The sequence below is a fragment of the Etheostoma spectabile genome, chromosome 21 (genome assembly GCF_008692095.1).
Source record: "Etheostoma spectabile isolate EspeVRDwgs_2016 chromosome 21, UIUC_Espe_1.0, whole genome shotgun sequence".
In the NCBI taxonomy this organism is placed as follows: Eukaryota; Metazoa; Chordata; class Actinopteri; order Perciformes; family Percidae; genus Etheostoma; species Etheostoma spectabile.
The window spans coordinates 21,247,718-21,265,615 of record NC_045753.1 but is presented as its reverse complement, the minus strand read 5'-3'; the positions used below and the strand labels follow the sequence as shown (position 1 = coordinate 21,265,615).

Below are 17,898 nucleotides of genomic sequence, written 5' to 3'. Positions count from 1 at the left end.
GCTAATTTGTCACTATATTGGAAGTCGTCACTAAGTGAGCATTTATCACTGAGTAATCAGTAGTTGCCATCTGCCTAAACACTACTGCATATGTACACATTACATTAGGCCACTACCTCAGCTCAAGAGGTATAAGTGCAGATACGTAGCTTCAGCTAAAGAGATCGACTGGCGTGAGCTGGACTTTCCCTGTGAAACACAAACTGCTGCACGTTGAAACCAACCTCAAGTCTGTTTATAGACTTTAAAGTAAAAAACATTCATCCAAAACCTGGCTTCTGCTCACTCAATACCTTGATTTTGTTGAGCTTCATAAGGTGTGGAGTCACCGCCTGGCAGAGAGTCATTCTGATGCCTAACTGCCTTCACTTCAAATGTTGACAATCTGCTTCTGTCTGTCTGTCTGTCTGTCTGTCCCTGGGACATACACGACTGCAGCTGCATCTGTGCTGGCTATTTATAATCATCAGTAGCCGTGGCAGCAGTAATGTGTGTACATGAATTTGTGGGGGGGGGATGTTGTGTGGTGTGGTGTGTGTGTGTGTGTGTGTGTGTGTGTGTGTGTGTGTGTGTGTGTGTGTGTGTGTGTGTGTGTGTGTGTGTGTGTGTGTGTGTGTGTGTGTGTGTGTGTGTGTGTGTGTGTGTGTTGTGTGTGTGGGGGGGGGGGGGTTTGGCAGCTGAATCTTGGCCAACCACACATGAATGGATCACCCTGCAGCACTGAACAGACCTGGATCAGTAGCAGTTTGTAAGATTGATAGGAATCAGACGTCAGAAAGATACCAGTGCAACCTTAAGCAAATTTAGACATAATTTAATTTCATTTGGATGAATCAAGAAACAAGTGTTGATTTAATATTGTATATACAGCAGCATGTGGACTCACATTGTTGTTTGGGTGCATGCATAATTGAAGTTCAATTATGTGCACTGACCAGTGCATACCGTTAGTCTCATGAGAAGTGCACATTACAAAAAAAGTTGTTTTTTGTGGGGCAGAGGTAGAAAAACTAACAAACCACCACTGCAGCATAACGGCCATTTTCATGGGTGGGAAGGTGGAGGGACCATACCCTTTTATCTGTATCTCAATCTTGAATCACAAAGCCATTTAAAAAGAACTTTGAAATTAATTTTTGTCCACTGGTTATAGCCCCTATACACTTAAGATCTGTCAGTACTCACAGTCATTGAGGACTCGGTGACTCTGCGGTCCAGGGACTTGGCTCTTCTTAAATTAGCAAAGGTGGAGCTGGACACGTCAGGGACTGAACGATCTTTTCCTGCATCCAGTGACATCTCCTATATAAATATAAATAAAATGTATTTATTTATTATTAAAAATTGGAATCCCTAAATCCCTTATCAAAGTAAGGAGATGATGCTTTTTCTTCTCATTGTATAATCCATTCAGTGAATTATTTTAGTATTTTACACCTTTTTAGATTTAGTTGTTCAGGATTAACAAAAATAATAGCATACATGTTTGTTAGCCAGATAGCGCCTCTCACTGCGGCCTTGTCTCTGGATTAGCGTGGTGTTAGCGGAGTGCTCATGGGAGCTGCTCGTGTCCATGCGCTCTACAGGCTGACCCTCTTCAAATCGCCCAATGACTTGAGAACGCCTAAAAGACACAAAAGGACCATGCTCTTCAAGTATGTATTCAATACACAGCACATACAGCATTTCACTCAACATAAACATCTTGTCTGACAATGAGTTGAATATCTCAAAAACAGGAGCACATCATCCTCAAATGGAGGCAGAATCAGCCTAAAAACAAGATCAATGCATGATATGAAAGTAAGTTTGAGCCAAAATCAATGTCCATGATGAATACAAGTAGTTTCAGTTTATTGCGTGCAAAATTCAACACTGCCATTAAGGCACATTTTCATACAATATCAAGGAAGTCTGACTTTGAACATCATTTTAGACTCAAAGTCCCTTTCATGTGCAATGTAGAGGTAATATCCCTAAAGAGAACAATTCAGAGATATATCAAAGAATAAAGATTAGGAGTTATATGATGAGAGATTAAACTTTAGAAGAAAAGGAAAATGACTAGGATGGAGGATTAAACAATTTGCAGAAGTAGCAGCAATGGCAACACAGTCAGCGTTACCTTAAGGCTTTGCAGTTGTGAATGTGTATGAGTTTTTATGAGTGTGTACAAGAAAGGAGAGATCAATCTGTACGTAAACCAACCATCTGCACCAGCCACCAGAGAGTGAGTCAGTCACTAGTGAGTCACTGAGTCAGTCACTAGTGAGTCACTGAGTCAGCACTAGTGAGGATGAGTCAGTCACTAGTGAGTGAGGGAGAAAAGTGAGTCACTAGTGAGTGTGAGTGTGAGTGTGAGTTGTGTGTGTGTGTGGTGTGTGTGTGTGTGTGTGGTGTGTGTGTGTGTGTGTGTGTGTGTGTGTGTGTGTGTGTGTGTGTTCCCAGGCAGTGCAGAGATGAAATGAAAGAAAGCAGGAATCAGCGGTGACCAGCAGGGAACAGCATTGGGACAAGGGTGGAAGGGTTGGTTGAGCATTAGCGCTGAGGAGCTCTGTTCAGTAGCCCCTGGAAAAGATTGAAAAAACAAACTAGCAAAGTAGCAAGAGCAGAAGGTAAGAGACCATCAGTAAGTAAAGTAAAACATGCATTTCATTCCTCAAATTATTAATGGCAAACCACTGGTAAAGCTAGGGTAGGCAGCAATTGCAAAATATACTCAAGATATAGGAGTGCCTTAAGGACAGCAGCCACGGGGTGGTGCCAAAAAACTAAAATGCTGAATGCTTTAGGCAATGCATGAGTTTCAAAATTGGCCTGCCATCTATATGTTTTAAGGCTAAAGCAAGGGCTAACAACCAGTGGTTCATTAATGATTATCAAGTGAATCTGCATGTATTTTTCTGCTATGAGATATGCGACTTAAAATGTCTGCAGTATATTTTTGCAGTGTGCCGAGCATGACACTTATCCATAACCTTTTACCTGCGCTCCTGTCCGAACAGCCGAGCCACCTCTTCTCTGCCAGGACTCCGTGTCCGTGCCCTTAGCTCTTGCCGCTTTTTTTCTGAGCGGAAGGCTTCACGGTAACTCAGTCTGCGCGCCCGTGGCACATCGGACAGCGCAGTATACTCCCTGCCAGACCGGCCCAGTCGGCCGCCTCCACCACTGACACTACTGGTGCTTCCTCCACCACCACTGCATCCCTCCCAGGTGGGTATAGTCCCACTGGGTTCGGAGTCCAGCGAGCTCTGGGAGGAGCTGATGGTGGAGTAGCTGGGAGAGACAAGTGCACCTGGAGAAGGGAGAGAATCTTGGGAGGGTTGATAAGGGGAAGGTTGGGATTCAGACTCAGAGTTGTACCTGGGACTGAGAGCTCCTAAAGAGGAGGAGGATGCTGAGGAGGACAGGGGCAGATGCTGGGGCGGCTGGGGTGGATGAGAGTTCTGTGGAGACTGTGGAAAAGGATCTGACTTGGTCTTCTCCAGCGAAAAGTAACCACTCTCCACTCGAACCTTGCGTCCGGTGCTAACGGTGCCGCCATCTGAATCAAGGACACAGGGCCACCAATATGAAACACCCAAAGCAGTCTGTATATAGTGCTAAATGTGTGAATATAATATTACATATCTATTGTATACTGCAAAACAGTGACTAAAAAGTTAGTAACTAAAAAGACTAGTCCCTTTTTCCTTAAGTAGTGAAGACTGATGGTCAAGTACCTGAAAAAGCTTATGTGTAAGCTTCAGATGAAGGAAGTAAACTAAAAGTGAGCCATGAGAGTGCCTGTATGTTAGTTTTAAATAGCAAACATATAGTTTTCCTTTATGAACAGTGAAACAATTGCTGAAGCATATAAAAAAGATGTCATCTTAGTCCTCACCATCTTGAGTAGTGAGGCTGGAGTCTGGCTGGCTCTGGCTCAGCTGGCTCAGGCAGGAGGCACTGCGGCTACAGGGGATGGTGGCCCTGCTCCAGCGGCTCTCCTCCTGCCACAGAGTGGCACGGCTCAATGGGACTCGCTCAGCACCGGCAATGCTGCTGGGCAGACAAGGGATGCTTACCCCGCTGCTGGTCACCGTCACCTTGGCAGGGCCAGGCTCCTGGGTGCAGGTTTGGGTTGGAAGGAGTGGACGGGAAGAGGAAATTACATAATGGGAGGTAAGGTCACAGAGAGACTACAAAAAGAAATAACAGAAGGAAAAGGATTGAAGAACAATTAAACATTAAAAAGTAAATGTGAAAAACTCAATTTATTTTTCTTTAAATCCTGACTTCTTGTTGTATACTGTATGGGCTTCAAAACCAGTCACAACCCCACTGTATCATTTTAACAGATTATCTCACTTATTACTTCCAGTTCGTTCAACGTTGGGCTATTCAGTGAAAATAAGCTTTCTGCACAGCATACTAATCTTTGGCTTTAGTTTGAAGAAGTAGCTCAGTGGTTTTGCTTTTTTGACTTCTTGGGTTTTTCCATGTGTATGTGTCAGGTAAATCCAATACTTTAAAAGTAAAGCAAAGAAAACTGCTTTCATCATAGGTAAAATTACAAATTCTAGGGAAAGCGAAGAAGGATGCGTGGAAAGGAGAAATAGATTGACAGCTTGACAAAGAACAAAGAGGTAATTCATGGCAAACATACCTGTCTAACAGAGGGAAACCGAACTAAAAAAAAGACATTCTGCAGAGGAGGAATATATTGGAATAGAATTTCTAGGATAAAAACCATGTAGATTATCTTCATCTGATAGATGAATGCAAAGAGTGAAATCAATCACTCATTGTTTTTGGGGTCAAAGTCAACATATTAAAAAAGGCCCTGTCAGTGTTTGGCAGACTTGCAAGATCATTTGAGTTCATAAGAGGAAAAAGGAAGATTACCAAAGCTAAGTGACACCTCAAACATCAGCCTACTTGAATCCACACAAACATGCTATTGTGCTAATAATCACTCTTTCAGTATCGGAGAGAGAAGCAGAAAGCATGTCATTTTGATCTACCCTTCACCTGGATTGATCGGGATTATAATAAATACAATTCATTTGGCTGGGAGTTCAAAGCCACTAAGGGCGAAGCAGGACAAGACGTTTGGCCAAGCTGAACTCACTGGGTGTCCATTCATGTCTTCAGTGGAAAAACACTGGCTTGCAGTTTCTCCACCCTGCCAGTCACAAAAAAACCGTAGATGTTAATGTTAGCTATGTAGTGCTGATTTATAATCAATACAGAAAATTCTTTTGAATTATTTGAACTTCGGTGTTTAACTTGGTTCTTCTTTAGACCAAATTCATGCAAATATAAGAAATATACTATTACAAGATGTTAATATTTCAGATCCTATGGTTTAGGGCTAGGACCCTTTTACAGATCCAACGTCAAGTCCTTAATCTGACTAAAAAAATAAATCTGTTTTGTCAGGGCGCACAGGGTTAATGACTGAACGGGCAGGACTTGGGGCAAAAGCCTGGCAGGTGAGACAGCAGCTGCTGGACATGACAATGAAACAGAGTGCACCAGCAGTTTCATAAGCAAAAGGATCATGGTTACATCGCTGTAAATTACAGCTGACTGTTATTGTAGCGGGCAGCTGTCATTACCTGTGATTGTTTGCTCAGGAACATTTTGAAAGCATACTTATGTCTGCTGCCTTCTGACCAGGTGATACTGTGATATAATGTATATAGTAAAAAGTTGGTTGACATAAATACAGCACTACATCGTTGGAAACGTAATGCAAGTATTTCTTGCAAAAAAAGTAGCTGACCATGTGTAAACTTGATTTACCAATGACAAACAATTATTGTAGATGTATTACTTAATTTAGGAGTATGTGGCACGCAGTCCATTTGTCAATTGAGACTGACGTCATGTGACTTAAACATGCAAATATGAATAGCATAAACTGTTCATGTTGCTGGCAGAATCTCTCTCTCTCTCTCTCTCTCTCTCTCTCTCCTCTCCTCTCTCTCTCTCTCTCCTCTCTCTCTCTCTCTCTCTCTCTCTCTCTCTCTCTCTCTCCTCTCTCTCTCTCTCTCTCTCTCTATCTCTTCTCTCTCTCTATCTCTCTCCTTCTCTCTATCGCTCTCTCTCTCTCTCTCTCTCTCTCTCTCTCTCTCTCTCTCTCTCTCTCTCTCTCAACAGCCGATGTAGTTTGAGTGGAATGAAAAGCCTTCATACTGCATACTTCCACAGCATATCTTGTCTTTAAATATACACTACCGGTCAAAAATGTGTGTCACTTACAAATTTCCATACCACTTCATTATAGACATAATACCAGCTGATCTGAGTGGGCGGCTGATCTTTAATGCAATATCTACATTGCCCGTGATCACCAACCCTTCATCCAATGTTCCAAAGGCACATTTTGTTTACTAATCTGATATTATTTTAAAAAACAAACTGAGAAAACATTGGAGACCCCTTTTGCAATTACATAAGAACATAACGTAATCTGAAAACTGCTGCCCCGGTTAAAAAAACAAAGCAACTGATCTCAGCTGGTGTTCTGTTTATAAAAGGAGTGCAATGGAAATTTCTAAGTGACCCCAAACTTTTGACTGGTAGTTTATGTTCTTTCTATGCTATAGCAATGGCACCTTCGCCACATGCGGATCATTTCTAATAATCTTATTTCAAATAGTGTTGATATAAAGTCTTATCAACACTTCATACAACAAAATCATACTAGAAGCTAAATATGATACATTAGCTGTCATTTTAGAAATACTACAGTTATAACGCAAACAAGCAGTTACTAAATGAGATTGGCATCAGAATTGTTGCTGCACATGACCAAATTCTTTTAAAATCACCTAAACCTTATAACTCCAAAATACTGTTCATCTGTAATTTCACTAAAGCTGTAGCATCCTCCTCTCCTTATTCTCTGCTACACATCTGTGCACAGGTTTAAGTTTGCCATGATTATGCAGCATTCAAGAGCCCATCCGTACACAATAGCTCAATGTGAACAATATAATAGCACTTTGCTATGGAGTGTGTGAATAGGTGCATTACCTGCTGAGTGGGTGCATCAACCTTGCGTTTTTTCTTCTGGTTCTGCTTGTTGGTCCTGGGGTACACAGTCAGAGCCTCCTGCCACCTATGAATAGTGAAACTGTCAAAATTGTTGTTCTTGGGGCACTAAATGAAGACTACACAAACCCTGCACCTGTGGTGGATCAATATTTGACTGGTACAACGTTCTCTGGAGCAACATATAAACCATTGTACTTGTCAGGCATGTGCATGACCGAATATCACTAAATGATTCAAAGACAAGATACAACTACAGTGTGTTATAAATGAAACCTCCTTTAATATCAAAACAGTGAGGTAATGCAGCGACGGAGGAGATTTAGTCACCGTCTAATCCTCTAGGTGGCAACACAGACCATTTTAAAGTCTGGTGTGGTTACATTTGACTTTCCTTGATCATTTTCATTTGTTTTTTGCTCGCTGTGTGTGCTCTTTACAAAAGCAATTCATGAGGACATCATTAACCAATTTGTTGGGTGGATTTAGTTTTGTACTTGAAAAGCAGAAATACAGTATTTACTACACAGCACAAATAATACTCCCACACAAATAGCTTTTCAATGCCACTGTGCTATCATACTCTACTGTAGCACCATCATTCTACTTTCACTCCACAAAAAGTAATGCATGCAATCAAAATATTATTTGGATGAATTCTAACCCGGATGCAGTTTGTTGAAGTTTTACTAAAATGCATATTCACAGTCTTCTAAAACTAGACTAAAATGTTCAGAGTCCAGAGATTTAGTCTACTTAAATGACTAAAAATAAGAATGATTAAGTGGACAAAATATAACTCATCATTCATCTGGACTATAATTTAACCTACATCTGAAAATAGCCATCAACATGAACACTAATCTTCATGTAATACAGAAACCCCTGGCTATTTTATGATTAGAATAATAAAGTCAGTCGTTTATCTGCTCCACCCACTTTGTAAAGACTGAGAACCTTTGGTGTGGATTGTCACACTAACCTTAGTCATAGTGTAGAAAGAAACATGTGACACATTCATAAATGAATAAGTGCCCATGCAGCTCTGTTAATATACTGTAACAAAATGAATCAATGTCATTTGTAAGGAAATTGATATAAAAAATAATGAATACAAAAATGTAAATCCTGGTTGGTACACCACTGTTAGCTAAAGGCAACCTCTGCGAGGGCAAGTATGATTGAGTGATGGCCCAGAACCAACACATGGGAGCCAGATGATAGGCGAGTGGGAGGTGTACAGTGAAAGAGCAGGTAGCAAAATGGAGATGGGTGTTGTGAGTCACAGTTCCCCAAGAATAGCCATATTATGTATGCCACAGCCAAGGGAGGGAGAGTGCAGTGCAGAAACACACTTTGATTGTGCAGCTGTGGAGAAGAGGCACGACCCAATTATGAGGCTTAAAGCTTGTGTGTTGTGATCTGTGTCCAGGTACAGTATGTGGGGGGTTTGTGAACACAGGGAGAAGGCTAGAGAGAGGGAACAGTTCAAAAATGTGCACTGTCACTGCAGTGTGTGGATTGCAAGTCTCTGGAAAAGCATAGCCCAAAAGGAGGCAGCAGGGAGCAGAGCAGTTTGGGCAGCTGCGGACAACTATTCTCCCTTGTCCAAGTCTCTGTCATCCCTATCCCCTCAAGCAAATGTAGAAAGCAACACAAATCATACTGCCCACCTGAGTTAGGTTTACCTGGGTTATATTAAGTATGAAGATATAATGATAATGATATCTATTTGTTATTCTGACATTAAAAGATCACAATCCTGGTTATTACTTTAAATCTTACCCGTTGATAATTTCTTTACACTCAGCCCGTATGAAGTGCTCTTTCTCAGGTGTCAGGATGCACAGCGAGTTCTTCTGACCTGTCCTGGACTCTCCATCGATGACGTCGGAGCACTGGTTCATGTTGATTGTACCCTGGGGTAGAGTGCTGGGCTGGAGGACACAACAGAGACGCATAGATAAAATGTGAAGTGGATAAGTAAACAGACGTGCCCACATATCCCTCCCCATGGTCCGTCTTTTCACACCGTCCTCCCCAGCATCAATTTTCTTGCCAAGTTTGGCAAACCTCACACTGATAATCGCAGTCTGTGCACAGGCAAATGTTCTTGTTATGGCTTGCTGTAATATTTGTGTTTCTAGTGATACAAATTGCAGCGTTTAAAAGAAAGGAATGTATATAATTGCATAATATATGCAGCTTTATACTTCACTAGCTACATTTGTAACAGAAATTACCGCTCGGCCAATAATTAGGGTGATTTTATTAGTCGCCACTTAATCCAGGCTAAAGTCCATTATCAACACAGTTATAATGATGCAGTATTAAAAGCAAACTGTTAAAAAAGGATTGTAATCAAGTGCATACAAAAGTCATACTTATTTACATTATCTATCAATTGACTTATTTCCTTCAGGATTATTCACACTGCATCCCTTCCAATGTAAATATAGCCTGTGTACATCGCAGTCGCTCAGGCCAAATCTACATGTTGTATATTGCGAAACTACATAAAAGAGCCTGAAAGACCCTTTCTGGCGAGGGCTGTCTGTTCCATTTATAAACCGTGTAAGTTCATGGGTTCACTTAGCGGTTTTAATCCGTCTGATGCCTAGCTGTAAGGTGTAAACCTAACTATGCACACTGAAATGGATGCCATCTGTCAGCTATGAATAACGCGACCGCAGGACTTCTACAACAATACTACTTTGTGTACAATGACTTAAGGTTTTCACATGCAGGTTTATATAAGCAAACAGTGGCTTTGTATGTAGGCACGGCTCATTTAAAATAAATGGAGACATGCTAGCTCAACTTGGACCAGATAAAATAATCTATTTTTAGTCCATTGCTCTGCATCACTCCCAGTGAACCTGTTGTAATGGTCATGCAGTTTTTGTACAAGTACTTTACATTCTTAGAAAGACGGTACTTTCAGAAGGCAAATAGTTTCACAAATATTACTAGCTCAGAAAATGGACTTTTGATTAGTCTGACCTCCAAATGACTCACGCAAGCATAAGGAGAAGCCTTGATAATCTTATGTTGACTGACTCTAAAGGATTTATATTTGTTCAATGAAATAAATGAGTACTGCACAACTAAGCTCACTGGGCATGGGTGGCTGTTTGAACAGCTTTTGGGCTCTACCTTCACTGCACTAAACATACAGGCAGAATTACAGACACCAAAATACCAGAGTGGTTCCAAGCTATAAGTACCAGGTAGCCACAGATGATAAATTACAGCCCTCATCAAATCAGATTATATTAGGAGATAGAGCTGGGAAGAAAATTAAAAGGTATCCCACTCATGTTTGCTAGTGACCAAATAAATCTAACTTAAGGACCCAATCTGTGCAGCCTAACCATAGCCTGTCAGCAAAAGAGCAATTGAAGCCTCTAATGTGGACAGAGAAGTCAATGGTTAACAGTTTGTGGTAATCCAACCCTGAGGGAAGATGAGAGGCCCAGTTTACTTCGTTACTGTTAAATGTCACTTTCATTCTCAACTCTTACCACCGTCTATATTGTAGCAGACAGCACACTCAAAATTTGGCACAGCAATTTGGAACAAGGACAATAGGCTGGTTCAACTAGAGATGAGAGTAAAAGAAAAATTTGAGGCGACATGGAGCAACAAGTAAATACCATGGTAAAACAAGAGTCCCACAGAGGCAGTTGGCCATTATGTTTTGGTTCAACTTCTCATGCACATGGCTTTAAAAATGGTCCGTCACCGAAGGGCTCTTGAAACTATGGTGAGAGGCCGGGGAAGCAGCCGGGCTTGTCAGACGGACAAATAGACCTTGGGACAGCTGGGCGAGGATCTAGGTCTGCTTCAGACTGGACAGAGAGACTGGCGTCAGCTTGACCTGAGGGCCCTGTCACTCTCAGACATGGAGGTGTGGGGACAGAGGGTGAGAAAACGGGAGATTAAAGTCTCAATCTGGTGGTCAAAGAGAACAGCAGTGCAGCAGTAAATGAGGGGTTTTGTGGACTCTGACTGCTAGGCCATCTGTCAAATAAACAAATCTAAAGTACACCACACATGTGGGCTTGTCCTTGATTTGGAGTCAGGAGGATAAACAGCAAAATATTTCAAATTCTGGGAACAGTTGTACAAGCAGCTTAAGCCCCCAGTTACATAATCACAGCATTGGATCCTCTTGGATACAGAAATTAAATCAGAGATTGACAACAGCTCTGATTAAAAACCTATTTTCATAAAGCTTCTCACTTTGAGAGTGAGAGAAAATGAGCTTATACAAGTAGGTGGTTGTGTGGAAGTACAGTAGGTGTATGTAAACACCACAGACTCCCTACACACATGTGCACTCTCCCTGCCTCAGCACTGTGTCAGCTGAGCGCAAAAACACGCCCCTACTTTGGGCCAGCCACCGCATCTCAAGCCCCCAGACCCAGGCCCCACGAACACACACACCTCTCCGTCACCTAGCCTAGACCCAGTCCCCTCTTCCCAGGCCACCGCTCTCCACAATAGGCCCTTTGTGAAGCAGCAGCACTTCACACAATGTGGGATTGTCAGCCGCCACAGTCCACAGAGCCACTCCTCCCCTTAACCCTCAACAAGGAAATGACCGAGAGACAAGAGGCCCAAACAAGTGTCCTTTTGTGATCAGAGCATGGAAATTATGAAGCCAGCATAAACTTATTCTAGTCTCAGAAGTTGTTCAGACAATAATATGCATACTGTCTGAATGGGAGACACGGAGTCTCAAGGGGAGACAGGGACAAATCAGAAAGAGATTTGGTTTCCAGTTTACCCACTTAGGAGGTACAATTGATCCACTGCATCTCTTCTCTCCTTACCATATAGAATTCATACGTCTTGTGATCTCTGTCCAGATGGCGTGTATCATTGCAAAATTGTTCATTAGGAACCAACTCTCTGTTTAAAAAATGGTAATTAGCATGCCTTTGCGACCTTGGCCTTCTTCACTCTTGGCCATTCCGCAGCTTAGCAAAACATCCCATTCTCCCTTATGACACAGCGGGAAAAATATTTGCTTCTTTTGGCAGCTGGTCTACTCTCAATTTTGGTTGAGAAGCAAATTCTCTTCCTCTGCCATCAACATTTTTTTGGGTTTGACAGACTAATTTCTAGTCATGGAAAGCAAAAGTGCCGTTAAACTGACTCAGTGAGGAGCATGAGGGAATGAAATGGCATTTAACCATGTGATTGAGTCACATACTAACCTCATTTCTCTCATTCCTTTTCTAGCAGTATGAATGCACCTAAAATGTTGCTCAATGTCTGTGTTAGTTATGATAGCAATATAACACCTGTGAGTTGATCAGAAACATCTGTTATTTGGTATCAGGTGCCAGTTTGTCTGCCAATGTTGGTGGTGACGAATTCAAAAGCTGCATCATCACTCGTTAAGTTAACATTACTCTTCTTTTAGACATGCAACAGCAGGATCCTCAAGTTCATCGCCCTGAATCTAAAGCCATTTTACTTTGATCATTAAAGACATGGAAGCCAAAAGGAAAGCTGTTGAACTGGCACGAGTCATCGTGACTCATGAACATGGCCTAGGATCAGGTCTTTTCAGGGTCCAGCATCCTCTGCTCGTTAATGCTAACAGCCATTATGCAATATAGCTTTCCTTAGCAACTTAGGACAACAGAGGTAAACACATTTTTGATATCAGTGAGCATGCCAACATCCAGCTGCGGGGAAATGTCCTCAGGTACCAGACGGATGGAGTCACCTCTAGTCTTGCTACAGAGACATAAAGCCACGGTCTCACTATCCTCTTCCCAATTCCACAATGATCCTACAAACAAAGATATACGTTGCAATCAGGCCAGGAACTAGGGCTGAGAGAGTAGTTTTGGATAAGATTACAATCTAGAGATGCACGGATTACAACTTTCTAGGCCGATTTTGATTTGAAATGTATTTATATATAAATAAAATTTACCTATATAAATTACTCCTTATGTGGGAAATTCACACACCTAAAATGCAATGTTATGAAAGAACAGTTTCCTTTTCACATCCAATATCCAACAAAACCTTTTTTTTAATATTTAGCAAACTAAACTTCTGTATTAAAACAGGTAATGCATTTGTACAAAAGGCCATCTCAAAGTGGAAATTGCATGTAAGAGAGAGAACTGTAAGTCGTACAATGTTGTCAGTTCATTGTTAGCTAGTGATTTTGTTATTTGTGTTCTTCACCTGCTAGCTAGGTTGCATGTGGCTGTTGATTAAATATAATAGCAATTGTTGAACACCCTTGCTCACATTTGTATTTTACGTGCATTATTTAGGCCTACGTGCTACAGTAGTTACACTGCTTTAAGCTAATGTAATTCATAGAGGGTTAATTGTTATTATTTGCTAGCCTGTATATAATTCCTATGCATTTTGTATGGTAGCCTTTACAATGTTATTTATTTATAGCATTTGACCGGCACAAAACCGGCATACGTCAGACTGACCGGCCGGTCGCGGTCGATGACGTGAAAAAACGGCATACTCTGTTCACCATCCGGTCAATTGGTGCATCTCTATTACAATCATCACTGTCCCATAGTCCTCTATAGACCAGTAAAATCACACGTGGCATTTACCTTAGTCTCAGCTGTAATAACAACCCTAATCCTTGCCTGTACTGCAGACAAACATATAGCTCTATAAAATCTGACTAAACCATAAGGGGGATATATGACATTTCGGTTGTAAGGCCAAGAACAGTCCTCCAGGCGTTCTCAGATACACCTCACTCCACTGGTATGCATTTAAGACATGCAGATGAATGCCTGGTTACGCAACAGCAGCACCGCAGTAAAGGCTAACTGCGAGAGCATTGTATCGACCCAATATTTGGAGAAAGGAATTCAAACACCACACATTTCACACATATTTGTACTAGGTATTTCAGAGAGGATTGTGGGTGGTAGCAGTGCTGCTCCTCTTATGGAGACTGGTGAGAGGATGTGGGTGGTTTGATGCTGTGTTAGGAGGCCAGGAGTCGACAAATGCAGAGGAGGAGGAAGACGAGGGAGAGTTGGAGGATGAAGAGCATTTTCTCTGCTAGTATATAGCAGGATTCTTTTCTGACAGAGGCTAGGATGGCCCAGAATAATTAAATGCATGTATGTATACCTAATTAAACCATCATACATTATTTTACTATTCTACTTCTACAGCACTGTAATTGTGAAAGCACTATTGATCACATATTTAATGTATATTACAAATTAATAATTACAAAACACACAGAGTGTGAGAAATCAGTTGGCGTATGTCTTGATGGTGAAAGAGTCGATAGGCTGGAGAAACAGGTGCTATGATCGAGTGTCATGTTGCGTTGGCTCAGACTAAGTAGATTGTGGGTGTGTGTGGTTTTCCAGATGGATAACTTTTTCCTATCCAACTCTCTGCACACTTAAATGTATGCCTAATAATATTAACTGTTCTCACTTCAATTACTGTGGTAAAATTTGTCTTGTAATTGTTTTCTTCACTCCTCATCTATGAAGACCAATAACGCTATGTCAGCTCACGCCACTTATCAATCCAGTTTACCCTCCACTATCAGTGCTAACTACGGCTGAGCGGTATATATGAAATTAATTTCATAAATTGACATTTTTGTTTCTGCATATGTTAAACTTTTAGATCGACGAGTTATTTCAATGTATACAAAAAGGTTACTTTTAGTCAAAAAGTACCGTACACGATAGATGGCTACATAAGCTGTCTTGAGTCACCATAGTTCAGTCTTATGTTTGTTGCTATTTGCCATCTTCAAAAAAAGGTTTTGTGAAACATTTTAGTTTTGTCACACATCCCAGTCAGCATGGGCGTCATTTTGGTTTGACTCGGAAGTGCATTTTCAGAAGTTCTGTGTACATTAATGCTTTTTTTTTTTTTTTTCTCCCCTCATTTGCAGAGATCATAGTTTGAAAGACGCTGTCCGGTACCTTACTAATGTACATGAATAAAAATGTATTAAAAAAAAGGTGATACGCTTTATGAAAATTGAAAAAAGCATTAGACATGAGCCACTATGTTCTGCTTTATGTATCCATGTACCACGTTGACAATTTGACGTGACAGAGTTAGAGATAGGAGCTACGAAAGGAAAGAAGCGTGTAGCCAGCAGCAGCAGAACGGCTGTTTTTTTTGTTTTTTAAAGTAGTGGGTGCAAAATTAAAAAATCTGATAGGTACGGGTACCCAGCATGCCCATCGCAATCAACGCCTATGCCTGTCAGGGTAGCGGACCACGGAGGCAGGAAAGTGAGGCTTATCTAAATCCCTTGCCTTGGCACAGAACGCACAAATGCATGTCACACGGATAACAAAAATAGGTCCTAAATAAAACACCTAACAGCATGCACCAGCTGATTGCAACTGTTACTCGACAAAGGCTAATAATGATTACAACTGGAAAAAAACGCGTCTTGGACTGGTTTTTATTGGTTTATACACCACTATTAACCAGTGCTGTTCTTTAATTCCAATAGAGTGCCAAACACTCACTGACTTATAGAGAAGTAAAGCCTTGAGTTGCAGCAGCTGTTCCTAGATCACAGCGTGCTCCATAACAGCAGTGTCTGGATTACTGCAGCGTCCCATACGGTGCTCTGACACAGCACTTTGTAAAGAAGGCCAAGGTGAATAGCCACCCATTATATGCTGTTGCTATAGTAAAGTCGCAGGGTCCCAATGAAAAACTATTTTTATTAAAATACAAGAGGCACAGAAATATATTTCACTCCTTCAACACAATTAACAAGAAGCTAGTTTTTGCAACTCAGTCTACGCTACGTGAAGAAATTACAGACCTGCAGTCAACTACTTCAACTACCTCTCTGCTAATGACTGCAAATCTGCCAAAGCCTTGCAAAGTCAACGCAAATTAGCCCATCAGGCAGAAGGAAAGGGAAAATGGGGGAGGGATGGAAAGTGTTCCTTTGGGAATTCAGCTAATACCTCAGTTTTTGAGCTAGCTGTTTTTCCACAGTGCTGAAGATACCTACAGGCCGAGGTCTGGTGGTTAGCAGTTAACCTGCCCAAAGCCCTGCTGACAGCACAGCAGATAACTTTAAAGGCTAAAAGAAGATTAACCAGGTGATAAAGTTAATTCTCCAAAATTCAATATGTACTCCGTACAGTCCTCGAGTTTCCCTACCAAAACCCACAAAAATACATCCTTTGATTCCCTTATCCTTTTATCCTTTCCTGAGGATAAATGGTTTTCTACATAACCATTTAATCATTTCACAAAAATAAACCTATTGAAAGCATCAAGTCTTAACAAAAACAAAATATATATATTTTTTAAATATAATACTGTATGCAATTGACACATTTATGGTTAAACCAGACAATATCTTAAACTATAATTTAACAATGTCAAGAATATGACCAAACATTCGTTCATGGCATATTACAAATCAGTTTTACACAAAAAAAAAAAAAAAGGAGTAGTTCATGTCGCAAAAGCATTCTATTTAAATAGAAAGCAGAATTTTTTGTTCTTTTCTCTTTAAAGCTGGGAGAAAGCCCAGAGGAGAGAGCACTAAGCTGATTAGGTGCTGAGGCTGGAGGTAGGCCAGACCAAGGCAGCTTGAAATGGCAATATTTAGCCAGGTCCTGAGGAAGTTGTAGTGGGATGTTATCAAAGAGCAAGCAAGTGGTTCACCCAACAACAATTAGCAACAAGCTAACATACTTACGTTGGAGGTTGTGTGGGATTTACAATAATGACTTAATACAGATCCAAATAAGGCTTATAAATGGTAGAAAAAGCTTCTACTGGAAATACATTCACATGTATTTCAAATATTGTTTTATCTAGATATGTCTACCATGACATGTATGTTTTACCCTTGCTATTGTGTTCTCACAAAACATCAACAGACCCAACTCAAAGGCTGAACTTTCAGTGTAACAAATATATTTCGACTGCAAAGCGCTGACCTTAACAGTTGGTTGCATTGGCAGGTCACCAAGCTGAGGTGAAAGGTTAAAAGGTCATCCAATACACCTGCACCTGTTGCAAGACATTCAACTGCAGCTGTGGCTACTGCAGGCCATCATAAGGCAACAGCATATTAGACAGTCTCAGGCTGGGCTACCGTACAACTGGATTTCCTCCAACTGAGACTTACTGCGGTGATGTTACTAATCAAATCATCATTCGTCCCCACAACCAGTTAACAACACGCAGAGATAGCCAATGAAGAGAAAGTGTGTAACCGAGCGTTAAATTTAATCACAAATTTGACCTCAATATACTAGTGGGCTGCAGTGTGCATCTGTGGGTAATTCAAAATAGTACTATATCCACTTATGTCTCAGTGTCCCTAAAGCCCCACTATCGCACATGCAGACACTTACCCATCTACCCCACTGTTTTATTAGTGCCTGTCTTAGAGCTGGCTAACCTCTCAACCTGACGCTTTAAATGAAACCTTTTGTGAGTGTTCGGAGTAGTGTTTAGAACAAACTGAGCGAGCAGTCAGTCAGAGCATGTTTGGCTTTATAGACAAGGGGAGGGTTAGGGGGAGAGAAGTTACACAATACTGCTGGCTGCTCTCTCCCAACACAAATGATTTATTGGCCAGAGAGAACAGGAATGAGAGAGAGGAGATGCGAGAGAGTGGCAGAAAATGAGGTAAAAGAAAGGGAAAGTGAATCGGACTGAGTAATGGGAAAGTAAAAGTGGGGTCCATGCAAGTGAGAGTGGACACTGGTTTAGCCAAAGCCTCCTGGAGCCAGCCTTTCTCTGGATAATGAATAGCTGGAAATCATTAAAAAGAACAAGAAAATGAAGGAGGGTAGAACGAACAAACAGAAGGATGAT

General features: G+C 41.2%; 1 protein-coding gene and 1 long non-coding RNA gene across 8 annotated transcripts in view; one reads left to right on the top strand and one right to left on the bottom strand.

The window, feature by feature from the left end:
* Positions 1-17,898, bottom strand: part of LOC116670873 (myosin phosphatase Rho interacting protein) — a 50,412-nt gene that overhangs the window by 17,259 nt on the left and 15,255 nt on the right. For 3 of the 7 annotated variants that reach the window (XR_004327147.1, XM_032501565.1, XM_032501566.1), the window contains exons 4-10: positions 8,827-8,978; positions 7,024-7,108; positions 5,111-5,164; positions 3,884-4,178; positions 2,986-3,544; positions 1,483-1,624; positions 1,186-1,302 (exon numbers count right to left, since the gene is read on the bottom strand). Coding sequence is in view for 6 of the 7 variants with exons in the window: in XM_032501565.1 (XP_032357456.1) it covers positions 1,186-1,302; positions 1,483-1,624; positions 2,986-3,544; positions 3,884-4,178; positions 5,111-5,164; positions 7,024-7,108; positions 8,827-8,978 (1,404 nt within the window). In the remaining variant the exon portion in view is untranslated. The remainder of the gene's footprint in view (positions 1-1,185; positions 1,303-1,482; positions 1,625-2,985; positions 3,545-3,883; positions 4,179-5,110; positions 5,165-7,023; positions 7,109-8,826; positions 8,979-17,898) is intronic. The other 4 variants (XM_032501568.1, XM_032501570.1, XM_032501567.1 and 1 more) reach the window with 4 other exon arrangements.
* Positions 7,547-17,898, top strand: part of LOC116670877 (uncharacterized) — an 18,575-nt gene continuing 8,223 nt past the window's right edge. Inside the window, exons 1-2 of the long non-coding RNA XR_004327148.1 lie at positions 7,547-7,556; positions 13,192-13,195. This is a non-coding gene — a long non-coding RNA (uncharacterized LOC116670877). The remainder of the gene's footprint in view (positions 7,557-13,191; positions 13,196-17,898) is intronic.